The following is an 18,106-nucleotide window of genomic DNA, read 5'->3' on the forward strand; positions in this document are numbered from 1 at the left end:
CGAACATCCGGAATCGACCCGCCGATTCGTGAGCGCGGCAACCACGTTTCTCTTCGCGTCTCTCGACATCGTCTCCCTCTCCTCGCCGCACCTCGTCGCCCCCCTCGGAGACGATGCTGGACGTGGTGATGCTGATGTTCTTCGCGTTGTGCGCTCTCGTCTTCCTCTCATACGTCATCTACGCCCTCTGAGGGCTCGCCTCCGTCCATCACCGCTTCATCAACATCGCCATCGCCACCATCATCATCTTCACCACCACCATCTTCATCTCATTTCCACCTCCCGTCACCGCAGCCTCATTCCTACCACAACCTCCACTATCACCGACCAGCTCGTTCCCACCACCAACCTCGCCACCACCATCACCACCTCTGACCCCGTCAGCCTCACCGCGCACCAACCCAGGGGTTGGTAAGAAAGTGAGTTCACAAACAACAACATCATCATCATCAGCAGGAGCATCAAGTGAGGGGTGGAGGGGGGCAGACACAGCGCCGAGGGTGGAGCAGGCAGCCGGCGGTGGAGTCTGTGAGGGGCTGAGGCAGGCGGCGGCCACATGGAGGAGGCTGCCGAGAGGGAGCGAGGCCGAGCGGCCAAGCGGCCCTCGTCCAAGGAGCGCGGCGGTGGTGGAGGAGGTGGTGGAGGTGGAGGAGGTGCGGAGAGGAAGCGGCCGAGCCCCCCGCGGGACCGGCGCCGCTCTTCCCGGGACCGCAGACCGCGCTCGGGGTCCCCTGCCAGCAAGGAGCGTGACAGGTGAGGAGCCGTGGTGGTGGTCTAGGTGGTGGTGGTCTAGGTGGTGGTGGTCTAGGTGGTGGTGGTCTAGGTGGTGGTGGTGGTCTAGGTGGTGGTGGTGGTCTAGGTGGTGGTGGTGGTCTAGGTGGTGGTGGTGGTCTAGGTGGTGGTGGTGGTCTAGGTACTGGTGGTGGTCTAGGTGGTGGTGGTGGTCTAGGTGGTGGTGGTGGTTTAGGTGGTGGTGGTGGTCTAGGTGGTGGTGGTGGTGGTCTAGGTGGTGGTGGTGGTCTAGGTGGTGGTGGTGGTCTAGGTGGTGGTGGTGGTCTAGGTGGTGGTGGTGGTCTAGGTGGTGGTGGTGGTCTAGGTACTGGTGGTGGTCTAGGTGGTGGTGGTGGTCTAGGTGGTGGTGGTGGTTCTAGGTGGTGGTGGTGGTCTAGGTGGTGGTGGTGGTCTAGGTGGTGGTGGTGGTCTAGGTGGTGGTGGTGGTCTAGGTGGTGGTGGTGGTCTAGGTGGTGGTGGTGGTCTAGGTGGTGGTGGTGGTCTAGGTGGTGGTGGTCTAGGTGGTGGTGGTGGTCTAGGTGGTGGTGGTGGTCTAGGTGGTGGTGGTCTAGGTGGTGGTGGTCTAGGTGGTGGTGGTGGTGGTGGTCTAGGTGGTGGTGGTGGTCTAGGTGGTGGTGGTGGTTTAGGTGGTGGTGGTCTAGGTGGTGGTGGTGGTCTAGGTGGTGGTGGTGGTCTAGGTGGTGGTGGTGGTCTAGGTGGTGGACCACGGGGGCCGACTGGACACCTACCCCCCCCATCACCTACCCAACAACCAACACAACAACAACAAGCGCCATTCGCCACGAGGTGGCGGTGAAGGCACCACGGCGCTTGTGCCAGGCTAGGTGCACGTTGAGGCCACGTGCAGTGGTCGGACGCCCGCTGGCAGGAGGTCACGGATCAGACCCGGCAGGTGGCACGGGTCAGACCCGGCAGGTGGCACGGGTCTGACCCGGCAGGTGGCACGGGTCAGACCCGGCAGGTGGCACGGGTCAGACCCGGCAAGTGGCACGGGTCAGACCCGGCAAGTGGCACGGGTCTGACCCGGCAGGTGGCACGGGTCAGACCCGGCAAGTGGCACGGGTCTGACCCAGCAGGTGGCACGGGTCTGACCCGGCAGGTGGCACGGGTCTGACCCGGCAGGTGGCACGGGTCAGACCCGGCAAGTGGCACGGGTCGACCGACTGAGATGAGTGGCACGGGTCGACCTCCTGTGCCCCCGACTGTGCCAACGCAGCAGCAGCAAGCAGCACAGACATCACACACCGACATCGTAACAACAACTACAGACGCCAATTATTCAGAAGCCATTGGAGCTATGAAACTTTCAAGTCTCTTAGATTGAAAACGCATATTTCTTTAGAACTTATTTTTTGTTTAGTTTGTTGTCCTTCCCCCGCACATCCGATTAGCGCGGTTGGCTACGTGCGGTGCAAAAGAAGTTCGACATACGCACTGTGCATACTTTAGTAACTAAGTGGCGGTGACGTCACCACGGCGCCCCGTGCCAGGCTAGGTGCGCGTTGAGGTCACGTGCAGTGTCGGAAGGCCCGCTGGCAGGAGGTGACGGAGCAGACCCAGGTGCCATGGGTTGACATCACGCATACACAGCCACCAACATCGCTTACATCACAACAAACTCACCACAAACATCACACGTTAATACACATCACCAACATCTCTTACATCACAACAAACTCCCACCACAAACATCACACGTCAACACACATCAACATCGCTTACATCACAACAAACTCACCACAAACATCACACGTTAATACACATCACCAACATCTCTTACATCACAACAAACTCCCACCACAAACACCACACGTCAACACACATCATCAACATCGCTTACATCACAACTAACTCACACCACAATGTTCACACGTTAATACACATCACCAACATCGCTTACATCACAACGAACTCGCAACAAATATCACACGTCAACACACATCACCAACATCGCTTACATCACAACAAACTCACCACAAACATCACACGTTAATACATCACCAACATCGCTTACATCACAAACACCGCCAGCAGATACACATAACAACAAATTAAAACTTGCCACAAAACATCACACATACTACAAACTCAAATCACAGCAAACTCACAGTAAAAAAATCGCACACCCCACACACACCACATGCCATACACACACCACAAACTGACATCATATTACACACCCCCACAAACATCAAACACGCCACGAACATCACGAGCACCGTACAATTTAAAAAGCTGCTCCTCCGAGGAGCAGTGCAAATTCCACGTGCTTGTCCGGTGAAAGAAACTGATGCTGCGACTGCCTCTGAAACCCCACTGCAATCATTGAAAGAAAACGCATCCCAAACCCCAGATCTCTCTCATCATCTTCTAAGCATCGCCAAGCTACGAGAGAAATGTCAGCTTCAAGCCACTGTTCTCAGTGTTACCTGTGTGACGTTACAGGACTCTAGCGATGTCACTGATACGTTAAGCCGAGCACGCTTTGTCTCCGCAAAGTGCTTCCAACAAACCGCGTCGTCCTCTCCGGCTCATTGATGTATGCCCCAAACTCGGACCGGAGTTACATAAAAAATAAACAAACATTCGTCCAAAGCACCGTGTGGCATTTAAATAAAAAAAACTATGTAATTGGTGACGTTCTAGGCAATTTCCCTTCCTCGTAGCACGTAGCCCAGAGAGATCAAGTGGCTAGTACACAGATACACCATGGAGCCTAATTAGAATTACAATTAAATTTCGATTTAAAGCTTTCGTGACTGCAGGGATTCATCTTCTTGGTTCTTTCGTAAAGTCAGGTAGAAGCGAAATAATAAAAATAAAACAATAAAATACAATTCTCACGACGCTTGGTGGTGTTCTTTCAGACGCTGTCTTTCCGACAGCCCTGTTCTTCACCTGAGGACGGCTGCTTGCGTTGTGGCCGAAACGTCGTGAGAATTGTTTTTTATTATGTTTTAATTTTATTATTTTATTATTTCCCTTCTACGTGACTTTACCGAAAGAACCAAGAAGAAGAATTACAATTGTAAAATGGTTCCCGATGAACAGTTTTTAATTTGGCATATGAATAGTTACCTAACTCCGGTAGATCACTGGTAGTTTACTTCTGAGAAGGATACTGCATCTCCTTGGTGGATTCAGCTCAACCCCCTCCCGCGTGCGTAAACGTGGCGGCTGCCAGTCCATGTGACGTGCGGAGTCGTGACTGCTGCTGCTGTCTCTGCCTCCAGCAGGAGACGTGAAAGGGATGTGAGAGACAAGGAGAGAGACAAGAAGGACAAAGACAAAGACGACTTGAAGAAGGACAAGGACAAGAAACGCTCCAGGTGGGTGTTTAGGATGATCATCAATACGAGTCAAAGTTCATTTCCTGCTCCAGTGAGCATTGAGGTTGGTGCTCATCTCCTGTTTACAGCCCTGGGCCGGTGGTGGGAATTCCACAATTCTCTGGTGGGGGCGAATCTATCCGCAGGAATACCGCTGTTGACTTTCCCACAAAGTGGTACTCTTTGTATCTATCCCAAATGGATGATCGGCCAAGTCAAGCCCCGTCCGGTTTTTAACCCACAACGTTCCGATTGCGAGCCGCTCGCTCGTTCGCTGAGCCACAATAGCTGGTTAATGATCATAATAACTTTTATATTTACAGAAAAGCCAATGTAAAGTTGCAATATTCTTTGTCAGGAGGGCCCTGCAATGGAATGTGGCCAATTATATATTGTTCTTTCAAGTATGAGAGGAAACTGGAGCATCCGGAGAATGCTCACAACACATACGAGGGGATAACACCCAAAACATCCACACATACAGCCTTCGCAAGTCTCCTCGCTGTACCACCATCTCCTGGGGGGTTTCAGAGATCTTCGTGACCCACCGAATGCTGGATCAGAAGCGTGTTTGTGATTCCACACGGAAAAAACCTTGTGCTCGTAAACGTAAATATGTGCTTAGACATTCGGGAGTTGAAACCAGTGTGTGGCGGGGCACATCACCGCTCGGATTTTAAACTAAAAAAATGAGCTCTGGTTTCTGTGTGTTTTGCGGTGCAGGTCGAGGTCACCGAAAAAGGGGACGAAAGATAAAGATAGATCCAGACTGAAAAAAGAGAAGGACGAGGAGGATGAAGAGGAGGAGGAGGATGGCAAGAAGGCAAAGGTGGGTGGAGTACTTTGAAAGCAGAATAAGACTTAATTCTGGAGGAATCCAATGAGCTATGAAGCTCTTTTTCCAACTCAAGTTACAAGTCCTCAATCTACTCGACTTTGACACGTCTCTTTGCAAACCTCTAAATACAAAAGTTAAAATGTAAAATTTAGCACACGTCACTAACATTGGGAAGTGCATCACAATTGTAGATACCACTCTAACCTTCATCTGGCGCTCTTATGTTTTAAAAAATATCCATTATTAGTGAATCATAATTTTTTTATTTGGCAACAATATCTTTTTGCAATAGGTGCTTCAGTAACATCTGCTGCTGATGATGATGATCATAATGGTGCTGCTGATGATGATGTTGGAGTGAGATTTACGTACCTTGCTTTATTTGTTTTTTATTCCTTCACAGTTCCAGCCGCTATCTCTGGAGGAAATGATTGCGCGCAAAAAAGCCGAGCAGGAGGCTGAGCAGAAGGTACCATGAGCAATTTATTCACAAATGAAATGTGTGGAGATGATGAGATGTATGTATCAGTTTAACACGTAGACTTTCGCGACCAATATTATTCATAATCAACGTTTTTGGGTTTAGATCGCATTATTTATAAATGTACTAAAAAATTGTAAATGTTGTGGTTTCACGCATCAACACACCAGTGGGCTAAAGCAGTGAACTATTTGTCTTTTGTCAACGTGACACTTTTTATTGATTGGCCGTGTCGGGTGGTGGAGGGTTACGACACATTTATAAATAACGCGATCTAAACCAAAAAACGTTGATTATGAAGATGTATGTATATTGAACGTTCGCACTGTACGTAGCCAACCGTGCTAATCGGAGGTGCGGGCGATGTGAGATGTAAATCGGCGTGAGACCCGACCCCCCCTCCCGTCCAACCTTCTCACCCGCCCTGCGCCCGTCCCCGCTCGTTCCCCCGCCAGCCCAAGTTCCTGACGAAGGTGGAGCGCGAGGCGGAGGCCCTGCGCCGGCGCTCGCAGCAGGTGGAGGAGCAGCGGCGCGCCATGGATGAGGAGCGCAAGAAGAGGATGGTCTTCCAGGAGGAGGGCAAGAAGATGATGGGTGCGTGAGGGGCGCGCGGGCACACGCCCCTCTCGCTCCGCACGACCCGTGGCGAGCGAGCGTGGAGCACACCGCCGCTCGGGGAAAATTGTGCCGTGGCAACACAGTAGCCCGAACACTGTCCCTGTCTTCAATCTGCTTCTTATTTTAACAGACAGTCTGTTCTCCTAGAACGCGGTAGTAGTCGCGTTCCTGAAGAACGCCGCATTATGGAGAAATCGCGTTGTAATGGATAATATATGGTAAAGCACGGTCCGCAATAACGTGTGAGATGCGTATGCAGGATGAACAAACACTTAGGCGCGTGGGTAGCATCTTGAAGCATCCAGTAGCATCTCGCCTTGTGCGATGCAATGCCGAGGCAGCCGTACAACCGCTTATTCCTACTCGAGCGACGTAGATTTTTTCACTTGATTGCGTTATAGCCAATTTGCATCCACGTTATAAAAAATATGTTCCCTAATACATTCATCACGTTATATCCAATTGGCGTTATGACAACAAAATGCGTGAAAGCAGTCTGATGCACCAATTCACGTGCCAGTGCTGTTCCCCGTTAACCGATTCTGCTTGGCCACGGCGATACTTTTTGGAGCTGTATTTACCTTGGTTACATTACCGCGGCTGAGCTAGTCGTGTTCGCGGAGGTAAACTTTATCAATTATTATGGTGGTGCATTGGTAACACTCGTGCTGCACAGCAAGAAGTGTCTCGGTTCGATTTCCGACTCTGGTGCCTTTCTGCGTGGAGTTTGTACGTTCTCTCTCTCCCCCTTCTGCACAGGTTTCTCCAGATTCTCCGGTTTCCTATCGCAAACAAAAAATGCAATGTCACTGGTAATTGTAAAACATCCCAGTGCTGAGACATTACCTGTAAACTATTCAGCGGGAATCACGCTTGGAAATATTGCCTCCTCCTGTAAAAACTATCGTAGGACCCTCCTGAAAAAGAGTCTTCAGGCTCCGTAAGGCTTTTATCTCACTCGGCCTTCACTCAAGCGAGCATTGTGCTGCGCTCATATCTGTTGACAGTTCATTTTTTGACTAATCATCTTACAATTTTAATATATATTGTATTGTTTTGTTGTAACTTTTTTCACCCACTCGTACTGGGCTTCTGTGAAAAAAGAGCTTCACAGCTCATCGGATTCCTCCCAAGATAAATAGAATAGATTAAACAGAACTCGGGACAACTGTTGTGCTAGCATGTAAACAGACGATTCTTCGTTTAGAATAATCGTCATGTCGCTGAACGACGTGCGTTTGTGCGCGCGCACAGAGGACCCGTACGAGCGTGACCGGCGGGAGCGGCGGGAGCGGCGCGAGCGAGAGACGGAGACCAGCCTCAACGAGGACGACCGCACCAAGATCCGCGAGGAGAAGGACCGCGAGAAGGAGATGCAGGCCATCAAGGTGCGCAACACACGTTGACGCGTCGGCCGACCGACGACTCTGGCGCGGATATGCCCCGTGAAGGGCGGACCGCTAGACAGATGCACCCTGAAATGGACAAATATACAGAGGGGCAGGTGGCACGAAGAGCTCGGCAAACACTGACAGCTCGTAACGACGACAACAACACAGATCCCCCCCGAGTACTCTTCAACAGACTGTAGGGACAAGTGCTGTTAGCGAGTAGCAGCGCCTTTCAAGGCCGGCACGGCACACGAGGGGGTGGGTGGTCAGCACCACGCTCGACTGCCTTTGTCTCCCCAGTGGCGATGTTTACACACCGCACCAGGTACTCGTACGAGGCTGAGTCGACCTAGGGTAGGCCCAGGTCCAGGTCAGACAATAGTCACCGGTGTTGGCCGTGAGCGGGAATCAAACTCGGGCCGCTAGGTTCGTAGCACAGCGTAGCACTAACCGCTACACTACTGCTCCCCGCAGACATTTACACACACGCACGCAGATACGTGGACTTGCCGATAAGAAGACGGACATCTAGGCGTACAGACATGACACAGCCACAGATTTTGGCCAGTGTGGAGAATCGCAATCATAAAACCGCGTTCGTGCTGCAATATGCGAACCGCCGTGCCGCCACTGGCTCCCAATCGAAATATAGATGAGGGAAATAAACAAATGAAAGGGTTCTCTTGTGACGGAGTCTCTTGGCAATATCTTTACTCTATGTTCGCTGGCCTTGCCAATCTCCTCGTGCTCATCTCTTACTCCTCCCTCCGCTGCCTCCGCAGGACCGGTATCTGGGCCAGCCCAAGAAGCGCCGTCGCGTGCGCCGTCTGAACGACCGCAAGTTCGTGTTCGACTGGGACGCGGGCGAGGACACGTCGGTCGATCACAACCCCATGTGCGGTGCTCGCACACACACAATCGCACCACAACCACAGCACACACAACCGCACGCTCGTATACACAACCACGTGCTCGCAATCCACGGCATGCATACAAACGCACGCTCCCAAACAACGGCGTGCGCGCACAACTGCATGCACGCACACAACCGCATGGTTGGCAGGATGGAGGAGGAGACAACACATGGACAGAGAGTCGGAGATTGTCTTGGCATAGATGTGAGATGTGGAGAAAACTGGCAGTGACAGGCTGAGATGAGTAGATGTGTGGAGACAAACATGGAAATGAGTTGATGTAGAGACATGGTTAGAAATGGAAATGTGTTGAGACTTCTAGATGCTGTCAGACCTACCACATTGAAACAATGAAAAAGTTATATTCATTCGTCACTGCAAGCGTCTTAGCTGCACTCATGGGGTACTGGGCGTAAATCTTGTCATCCTGGCAACACTGCGCTTCTCATCTTAGCTCTCTCGGTCACTTTTACCGCGAGGGCCTCTTCATGCTTGCTTGAAACGCACGTCACTTTTCGCACGAGTACTGGGTTCAACGGCGAATTGCGAGTTGTGGTGTGTGTGTGTGGCCCCGCCGGCAGGGGAAGGTTGCCGACCCATGCCCACACTCGCGACCCCTCTGCGCCCCCCCCCCCCCCCCCACCGTGCCGTGCGCCGAGCGCAGATACAAGGAGCGGCACAGCGTGCAGCTGTACGGGCGCGGCTACGTCGCCGGCATCGACCTCAAGCAGCAGAAGAAGGAGCAGTCCAAGTTCTACGGGGACCTGCTGGAGAGGCGGCGCACGCAGGAGGAGAAGGACCAGGAGGAGTGGGTCACGCACGGCACTCGCTCACGTAGAACCCGCTGTGGGCTACTCGCAGAACCACGCGCAGTGGAGTCCTCACTCGAAGAACCACTCGTGGGTCTGATTTAACGCGTGAGACGCAGGATTAGTAAGTTCCCGATTGCTCGTAGAACCAGCAGCAGTTGCTCTATCGATGCCTCGTCGTAGAACCAAGATTAATCTGTCGCTACTCGTACAATCAGGATTCGTATCTCTGTCGCTGTTCCTATAACCAGGAGGAGTGAAACCATTGCTACTTGGTACCAAGGGGAGTAGATCCCTCATTAAACCAGGGGCAGGTCCATAGCATGAGATGCGTTCGCTCTGTCACTCATAGAACCATTACTCTTGTCATTCAACCTCCACCGTCAGCAGTGTGGTGTGTGGAGCGGGGTGCAGCGATTTCTTGGCGGTCCTTTGCTGCATTGGCATTGCTGCTGCGTTGGTATTGCTGCTGCATTGGCATTGCTGCTTCATTGGCATTGCTGCTTCATTGGCATTGCTGCTGCATTGGCATTGCTGCTGCATTGGCATTGCTGCTGCATTGGCATTGATGCTGCATTGGCACTCGTGCACCGCCCGTGCTCCTGGTGCTGCTGATACCCTTGGGCTTCGCCCATCCCCAAACCTTTGTGAACAGTTTGTCTTTAGAGGCTGACTCCTTTGCCTGATGACGACCGCTTGTGTTGCGATCGAAACGTCGTGATATTTTTAATGACTTTATTTTATTTTTATATCTACGTGACTTTACCGAAAGAACCAAAGAGAATATGAATTTCTGCAGTCACGAAAGTTTCAAGTCAAAATAAAACCAGGAGGAGTAGACCCCTAGAAGCTCAGAACCAGGATTAGTGGGTCTTTCCATGACCCATAGATGTGGGTCCAATGCTGCTCACTCGTGCTGCCAGCAGAGTTGTTGACCTGAGGACTTCACTCTGTCAGCGCCGCGGGAGTGCTTCCCACAGCCAGTGCTTGTCCGCACGTGCCGAGGTTTGTGCCTTGACATCTACGTGTGTGCGTGTATGTGTCCCCCCCCTGCTGTGAGCAGGGTGCGCTTGAAGAAGGAGCGCAAGAAGGAGGCAAAGCAGCGCTGGGATGACCGGCACTGGTCGCAGAAGAAGCTGGAGGAGATGTGCGAACGAGACTGGCGCATCTTCCGCGAGGACTACAACATCACCACCAAGGGCGGCAAGATCCCCAACCCCATCCGCCTGTGGAAGGAGTCCATCCTGCCCTCGCACATCAGGGAGGTCATCGAAAAGTGTGGATACAAGGTGCGTGGTGACCCTCCCCCCGCCTCTGCCTTGCCGTCGCTTCACCCCCACAGATGCCCCCGCGTGTCGCCCTGCCGCGAGAATTGAGACGGAATTGAGTGGTGGATAGTTTTAGCTTCGGTTGCGGACACCTCACGTCCATCAACTCCCGTCTCTCACCCCCCCACCACTCCACGTTCTCGCACAGGACCCAACACCCATCCAGCGGCAAGCCATTCCCATCGGCCTGCAGAACCGCGACATCATCGGCATCGCCGAAACTGGCAGTGGCAAGACGGCAGCCTTCCTCATCCCGCTGCTTGTATGGATCACCACGCTGCCCAAGATCGACCGGTATGTGGGTGCATGCGTGTGCATGCGTGTGCATGCATGTGCATGCGTGCGCATGTGTGGGAAGCAAGGGCGAGAGCGGTAGTGTCGTGGTTAGCACGCTGCGCTACAAACCCGGCGAGACGAGTTAAATTCCCGCTCACGGCCAACACCAGTGACGATGACACTATAACAAAACACATGTTTTTTTTGTCCCTGGGTACTAAGTGTTATTTTCTGGCTCATGCCTCAAAAGTACAGAAAATGCCTATTGTTCCCCAGGACAGTGATATTTTTTAATGTACCTATTTTCAATGAGAAAACGTGTGCATTTGTGTCTTTCGTTGACCTCAAATCCTGGTCACAAAAGCAAAGTTTGTGGGGAATAATAGACACTTTCTATACTTTTTAGTCATAAGCCAGGAAATAACACTTAGTACCCAAGAACAAAAATTTTGTTACGTAGTGAATTATCTTCAACTTTTCTGGGCCTCCCCTATTTCGCCTCAAATGAGTACCTAGTGCAGTGTAGAAACATCGCCACTCGGGAGACAACGGCCACCCCCTCGTGTGCCGTGCCGGCCTTCAGAGGTGCTCCTCGCTAACAGCACTTGGCCCAACAGTCTGTTAAGGCTATACGGGGGATCTTTGTTTTTGTGTATATACATATGTGTGCATGTTTACGTGTGTGTGTGTGCCCATGTGCGAGCAGCATCGAGGATACAGACCAAGGGCCGTACGCCGTGATCCTGGCGCCCACGCGTGAGCTGGCGCAGCAGATCGAGGAGGAGACCATCAAGTTCGGCAAGCCGCTCGGCATCCGCACTGTGGCCGTCATCGGAGGCATCTCCCGCGAGGACCAGGGCTTCCGCCTGCGTATGGGCTGTGAGGTATGTATATGTGTGTATGTTGAACTCCTTTCGCACCGTACGTAGCCAACCATGCTAATCGGAGGTGCGGGGGCAGGACAACAAACTTAACGGAAAAAAGGTGAGCCCACCGTAGGCCTCCCGCCAACCCTAGCCCTCGTCGCCAACACTCTAAGCCGTCGTCTGAAACCTGCACCACTTACTTTTAACCTCATCCTACTTATAAATCAACCTGTAAATAACGGCGTGTGCGTGTAACTCACCCGTGACCTTCGCCCCCCACGTCAGATCGTGATCGCGACCCCGGGCCGTCTGATCGACGTGCTGGAGAACCGCTACCTGGTGCTGAGCCGCTGCACCTATGTGGTGCTGGACGAGGCGGACCGCATGATCGACATGGGCTTCGAGCCCGACGTGCAGCGCATCCTCGAGCACATGCCCGTCTCCAACCAGAAGCCCGACACCGACGACGCCGAGGACCCCGACAAGATGACGGCCAACTTCGAGTCCGGCCGACACAAGTACCGCCAGGTGCTGAACCCCCCACCCCCCCGAACCTCCACGTTCGTCCGTCTGTGCGTGTGACTGCCCGTCGTGTCTCCTCCGTTCGTTGTCTGTGCGCGTATCTGCTCGTGACGATCTGCGCGCATCTCTCCTCGTGTCCACGTGAAGGTCTCTTTGTGGGCGACTGTGTGCGTCTCTCCTCGGGTGCCCTCTCTCTGCGTGACTCCTGTCGTGTCTCCGTTCGTGTCTGTGCGCGTATCTGCGCGTTGCTATCTGCGCATCTCTCTTGCTTGTTGGTGTCCATGTGAAAAGAGCTTTATAGCTCATCGGATTCCTCCAGTCTGAATATTCTGATTGTGGGCGACTGTTGACGCATCTCTCCTCGGGGTGTGCGCCCCATTCTGTACGTGACGCCTGCGTGCGCGTGCGTCTCTCTCCTCCCCTCCTCCGTGCGGCGTCTCTCCGCAGACGGTCATGTTCACGGCCACAATGCCGGCCGCCGTGGAGCGGCTGGCGCGGAGCTACCTGCGCCGCCCGGCCGTCGTCTACATCGGCTCCGTGGGCAAGCCCATCGAGCGCGTGGAGCAGCGCGTCTTCATCATGGGCGAGTCCGAGAAGCGGTACGTACGCACGTACGCACGTGCCCGCCCCCGGCTCGCGTGCCTTCCTCCGTGGGGGTTGAGGGGTCCTCGGCACGGTGCTGTGGGAGGCGGCGATGGAGGGGCGTTGTGTTGTGGAGGTTCATGGCAACCCGGTAGCCACTGGGATTTTCACAAAAATTGGCCAAATCACCGAGATTCCTTAAACAATACCGTTCCGTATTTTCCTCAGCAGTTGCATCCCCTTTGTGCTCTGGTGCATTTAATCAATAATACGTCCATCTCTGTGAATCCACTGCTGGTTGAGGGCCCTCCCCCACAACGTGCGGGGGTCGTTGGGCGTCATTGGGTTTATTTGACCCGGGCCTTCACCAGCCCCGCATAGACGTGGGAGCGTAGCGCGGTTAAAAAAAAAATGTTTGTGCTGCCCTCTGCTGCCCACATTGTGTCAATCGTTGGTTACCGTTGTGTGTTGCTGATAGGTTTTTGTCGTGTTAGCCCCTTTAATTTTGCATTGATTTACAAACCACGTGTACAGTTCAACTCGGGGTTGTGTTATGCAACAGGCTCCTGGTAAACGTAATAGGCTAATATTTGAGCCAACATGACCTAAATAAAATGGTGATCCATTTGAAGATACCCCACTGAAACAATATGTAGACGATATATGGAAAATCATATTTTATTTCAAAGCCTCCACAGATCTCTCCCTCTCTCATCTCATTCCACTCACGACAGGGATATACGCTTGTTAAACCTGTAAGATAACGGAGCCATCACTTTCACCTTATTCAATCGGCGGTGGTTGAGAATGAGGTTGCGGGGGGGGGGGGAGATCATAAATCAGTGGGATATCTATGAATGGATCACCCTGTACTATCCCAACCCTCGGGGAAAACGACGCCAATTTGATCACCGCGCAAATGGCCCAAAATGCGGCTGGACTCGCCAACCACGGCAGTTGGTGAAGTTCCAGTCGGGTCGCGCGTCGAATTTTGCGCGCGTCACTAACACGCCACGGGCGCCCTTGCTGCCGCCACCGCCCGTGTCTGCGCTGTGCAGCAAGAAGCTGCTGGAGCTGCTGTCGCGAGGATTCGAGCCGCCCATCATCATCTTCGTGAACCAGAAGAAGGGCTGCGACGTGCTCGCCAAGTCCCTCGAGAAGATGGGGGTGAGTGGGCGGCGGGGTCGACTGTGTGTGCGTGGTATGGGTGGTGTGCGCGGTGTGTGTGTGTGGTATGGGTGGTGTGCGCGGTGTGTGTGCCTGTGGTGTGAATGGTTCCCTGATCAGCCTGCAGGTTGATCAAGTGGGGTACACATTTGACTGATTAAACAACGTTGCTGCAAAACAATCTGGCTCAAGTTGTGACAGGAGGCAGAAACAATTTATTCCTCATATATTAATCAACAAGTCTCATGTCTCTTGCGGGATGCTCCTATCAAGTTTTCTCAGGAGCGGGGCGATATTTGCTATGTATATTCCTCTCGAGAAATTTGTGGCCAATTTTAATTCTTGACAAATTTGGACAATGACGCCAGCACTCAGCGGCCTACTTTTTGAGAATGACGTCGCGCATTGTTTAACGTCCGCCGTGAAACAGACTGCGCGTGGTATCGTCACGGTCGGTGCCACACCGCAGCGTTAATGGTTGTCGTACGCATGTGGGGTACAATCGCAGCGTCGATTTTAAAGTGATGAACGGCAACTGCACCGCGACGTATTACGACGCAATGGCCCCTATCGACAAACACGAAGGAGACATCGCGGCGATGCACTCGGCTGCTCCTGACGCGGCCATCTGGCCTTGAGCCACCTGAATGTGAAATTGTAGTCGAAGAAGACTAACCGCACCGCACGACCGTCATTGGCTTCGCGTCGCACACACTCACCCTGACGACGCTCCGCCTACGCTCTTGTCGCGTGCGCCCCTCAGTTCAACGCGTGCACGCTGCACGGAGGCAAGGGCCAGGAGCAGAGAGAGTTTGCGCTCTCAAACCTGAAGGCCGGCGCCAAGGACATCCTGGTGGCCACCGACGTGGCCGGCAGAGGTATCGACATCCACGACGTCTCCATGGTTCTCAACTACGACATGGCCAAGAACATCGAGGGTGAGTGCCTTGCGTTCTCTTGCCTCACCATCCACATGTCCCTCACGTTTTCGTGTCCTGGTGTTTTTCCGTCCCTGTGGCCGCGTGTCATCATATCTCCAGATCTCCGCATTCCTGTGTCCCCGTGTTGCCATTTCCCACTGTCCACGTATCTCTCTCTACCTCTGTGTCCGTGTGCCACCATATCCCCTTGCCCTTTGTCCTTGCGTATATCTGCGCCCCTTATTTCACGCCGTGTCCTGATGTTTCTGCCCCCGCACCTCCTCCGTAACCTTCCGTCTTGGTTCGCCCCCCCTCCCCCCCCCCCCCCCCCGGTGCCCTCGCGCAGACTACACTCACCGCATCGGCCGCACGGGTCGCGCGGGCAAGAGCGGCGTGTCCGTCACCTTCCTGACCAAGGAGGACGCGGCCGTCTTCTACGACCTCAAGCAGGCCATGCTCGGCAGCCCTGTGTCGCAGTGCCCCCCCGAGCTCGCCAACCACCCCGACGCCCAGCACAAGCCCGGCACCATCCTCACCAAGAAGCGCCGCGAGGAGACCATCTTCGCGTGATCGCCGTCGGGCGTCCGGCTCCCTCTCCCACCCCCAGCGCGCGCCGGTGCCGGCCCAGCCGCCCCCATCGCTGCCACCACGGTCGATACCCGCGGTTGTCGGAGTGTACGGAAGCGCGCCGCGGTCTGGCCAGAGGGCGGGAAGTGCATCCTGGAAGCAGGAATTTGCTGCGTGCTGGTAGCGGACTCGAGTGGGCGGCGGTGGTGGGGGGGCGCAGATGGGATTTGTCGGGGGATGTGAAGCGGAGGAGTGTGCACGCGTGCGCCGCATGTCGCCAGCTTGTCGTGTTGACTTGCAAACGGCAAATGTGTTCTCTCCAACTTTTTACAAAGTTTCGAAGATTTATTTTCTCCGAAATTCCCTTCGTTGTGATTTTTATATCGTTCGTATGATTTTCGCGTTTTTGTCATGAATGTGTTTTGAACATTGGTCACCTGCCCACAGAGCCGGCATGCTCAGCATTTAGCTCCCACCCAGAAAAACAAGTTGCTGGTCCGCGCGTGCTGCCCACTGCTCCGAATCCTTCACCCGGGCTTAATTCGAAGCGCCGCGTGTCGCCGTCCTCCTTTGCGTTTGCGTCCCAAGGGGGGTGTTTTGCCTACCGCGTTCTGCCGCTCTTCTGATATGCGAGAGAGACTTTGTTTTTTGTGACGTCCTGCAAGCTGTTTTTAAACCCAGGCTTCGTGTGCAGGCAGGTGGCTGCAACGTGCGTGCACGTGTAGGCAACGGAGCGTGTGCACACGCAAGAGATGAGCGTGCATCAGAACTGGGGTCAATTGTCATTGTAACTGTACCGTTCATAATGAGTTGCAAACGATATACGCTGCGTTCTCTGGCCGATAAGACTCGCTTGGGAAAGTAAGACGCACCAAAAACCTTGTGTCCGGTGTCTTGGCACAAGTTAGAGAAATATGGACGGGGACACACCTATCGGATTATAAGATGCACCCCAAAAATTTGTTTTCAATTATAGGGGGTAAAAAGTGGGTCTCATAATTTGGAAAATATATCCGTTGCAGGCCACTTGAGATCGTCTGCGAGTTTAAAGGATTCGGGGTTTTGTCATTGGGGCTGCTTGCTGCTCTACCTGCTGCGCAGCTAAGAAACTCACTTCTGTCCGCAAACACTCGAGACCTCGGTGCCTCCTGGGGAGCTCGTGGCCGCCAAGGCCTGGTCACACTTTAGGGCTCCGAAGTGATGGGGAATAGCCGGTAGAAATCCACCCTCGAGTTTGACCCGATCTCAATGTGGTACAAGGTACGACGAGAATATGCCATCCCGGTTTCACCCCCGAGTCTCGTGTTTGCCGATAACGATAGTACGGTTGGCAAGTACGGCGAGAGAGGAGTTGAACGTACATACGTTTGAGGAGTTGTGGAACGTCGCCAGCTTTAACACGATTGATTTACGTGGCTTCAAATGAACCGGTAAGTAAATCTGGAACAACAAATCCCTGGAAGATATGTGGTACCTTGCAACATGGACTTTCATGCAAGGAGTGGACAGTTATTGTGTGTTTTATGATATTCCTAAACTCTCCTGAAACTGCAACTACCCAAGACCCCAAAAAGCTCTGCTTGCTTGGACTCGAGTGTGAGAGTGGCTTGGAGCTCCTGAATGTAGTTGAGAGACCATCGTTTATTTACTTTTGCTGGCCCCCATTGTGTTGGCTCTGGTTAATGAAACCTCAAGAGTTTGTGTTTTAGTTTGTTATCCTTCCCTCCGCGCCACCTCCGATTGGCACGGTTGGCTACGTGCGGTGTGAAAGAAGTTCTACAGGCAAGAGTTGTAAAACGTTTCTTTTTTTAATGGAAAAAAAAAAATTGCGCGAGTGTGTCTCGGGCTTGGGTGCATTTGGTGAGCTCTGTGTCGCCGAGTTTCCGTGATGTGCGAGCGACGCGTGTTCGTGTGTGCAAAGAGTGCACGCCCAAGTAATGATGAGTTCACATCCTTCTAAAATAGGGTTACTTTGCGTGACAAAAACATTCGGTGTGGCCCAGTACCCACAATTCAGTGGGGTGTTATGCTCGAGTTGCATTGTTCCTTGATGTAGTGCAGCCTGTGAAACAATATTACACCAATAAAAAGACTCCGACGATGACGGTGGCTGTTTTTTGGATGGTGAATGGAAAAGTAGTCGGATTACTCATGGGTTTAGATATGTATGTTGAACTACTTTCGCACCGTACCTAGCCAACCGTGCTAATCGGAGGTGCGGGGGAAGGATGGCAAACTAAACTAAAAGTAGTTATAATAAAATTAGTTTTCAATCTTGATGTTTTAAAAAAGCAGAGCGCCCAGTGGCTTCCTAATAACGGAAGGAAGAGTGTTCCAGATGGCCGCAGAAGCGCGTCTGAAACTGCGCGATGCGGTGACCACCGTGTTTGTTCGATGGCCAGCCAAAAGCTTTTGCGGCGAGGATGACCGGAGTTTGCGCGATATCCTGTAAAGTAATTGCCTGCGACCACATCACGGTAATTGTGGCAGATTCCGTCGGGTGTCTGAAGCCCGGTGGCTTTGAGCCTGGTCGAGTGCAGGTTTCCTTCGCTCTAAGCGGTAGGAGAAGCGTTCCAAAAAGCGAATCCGCGTAGCATTGAGCGCAGTCACCCAACCCCACAATGCACCGCACGACGCCGCTCAGAATCAGGATATTTATACTGGAGGAATCTGATGAGCGATAAAGCTCTTTCACTTGTTCAGTAT

General features: G+C 53.0%; 1 protein-coding gene across 2 annotated transcripts; it reads left to right on the plus strand.

Annotated features, from left to right (window-relative positions):
• On the plus strand, positions 1-17,504 carry DDX23 (DEAD-box helicase 23). 2 transcript variants are annotated; one of them, XM_061557680.1, is made up of 16 exons: positions 1-753; positions 4,026-4,121; positions 4,845-4,950; positions 5,363-5,428; positions 5,896-6,034; positions 7,313-7,446; positions 8,232-8,344; positions 9,028-9,171; positions 10,236-10,461; positions 10,649-10,794; positions 11,483-11,660; positions 11,928-12,170; positions 12,612-12,763; positions 13,805-13,913; positions 14,677-14,851; positions 15,180-17,504. In XM_061557680.1, the coding sequence occupies exons 1-16, from the start codon at positions 557-559 to the stop codon at positions 15,401-15,403; spliced, it is 2,448 nt and encodes an 815-aa protein (XP_061413664.1). In that variant the 5' UTR covers positions 1-556; the 3' UTR covers positions 15,404-17,504. The 2 variants fall into 2 exon arrangements, with proteins under 2 accessions (XP_061413664.1, XP_061413666.1); XM_061557682.1 differs by having other exon boundaries at positions 4,029-4,121.
• Positions 17,505-18,106: the final 602 nt, after the last annotated feature.

Source organism: Lethenteron reissneri, chromosome 23 (genome assembly GCF_015708825.2).
Source record: "Lethenteron reissneri isolate LAM-NWPU_2019-01 chromosome 23, ASM1570882v1, whole genome shotgun sequence".
Taxonomy (NCBI): Eukaryota; Metazoa; Chordata; class Hyperoartia; order Petromyzontiformes; family Petromyzontidae; genus Lethenteron; species Lethenteron reissneri.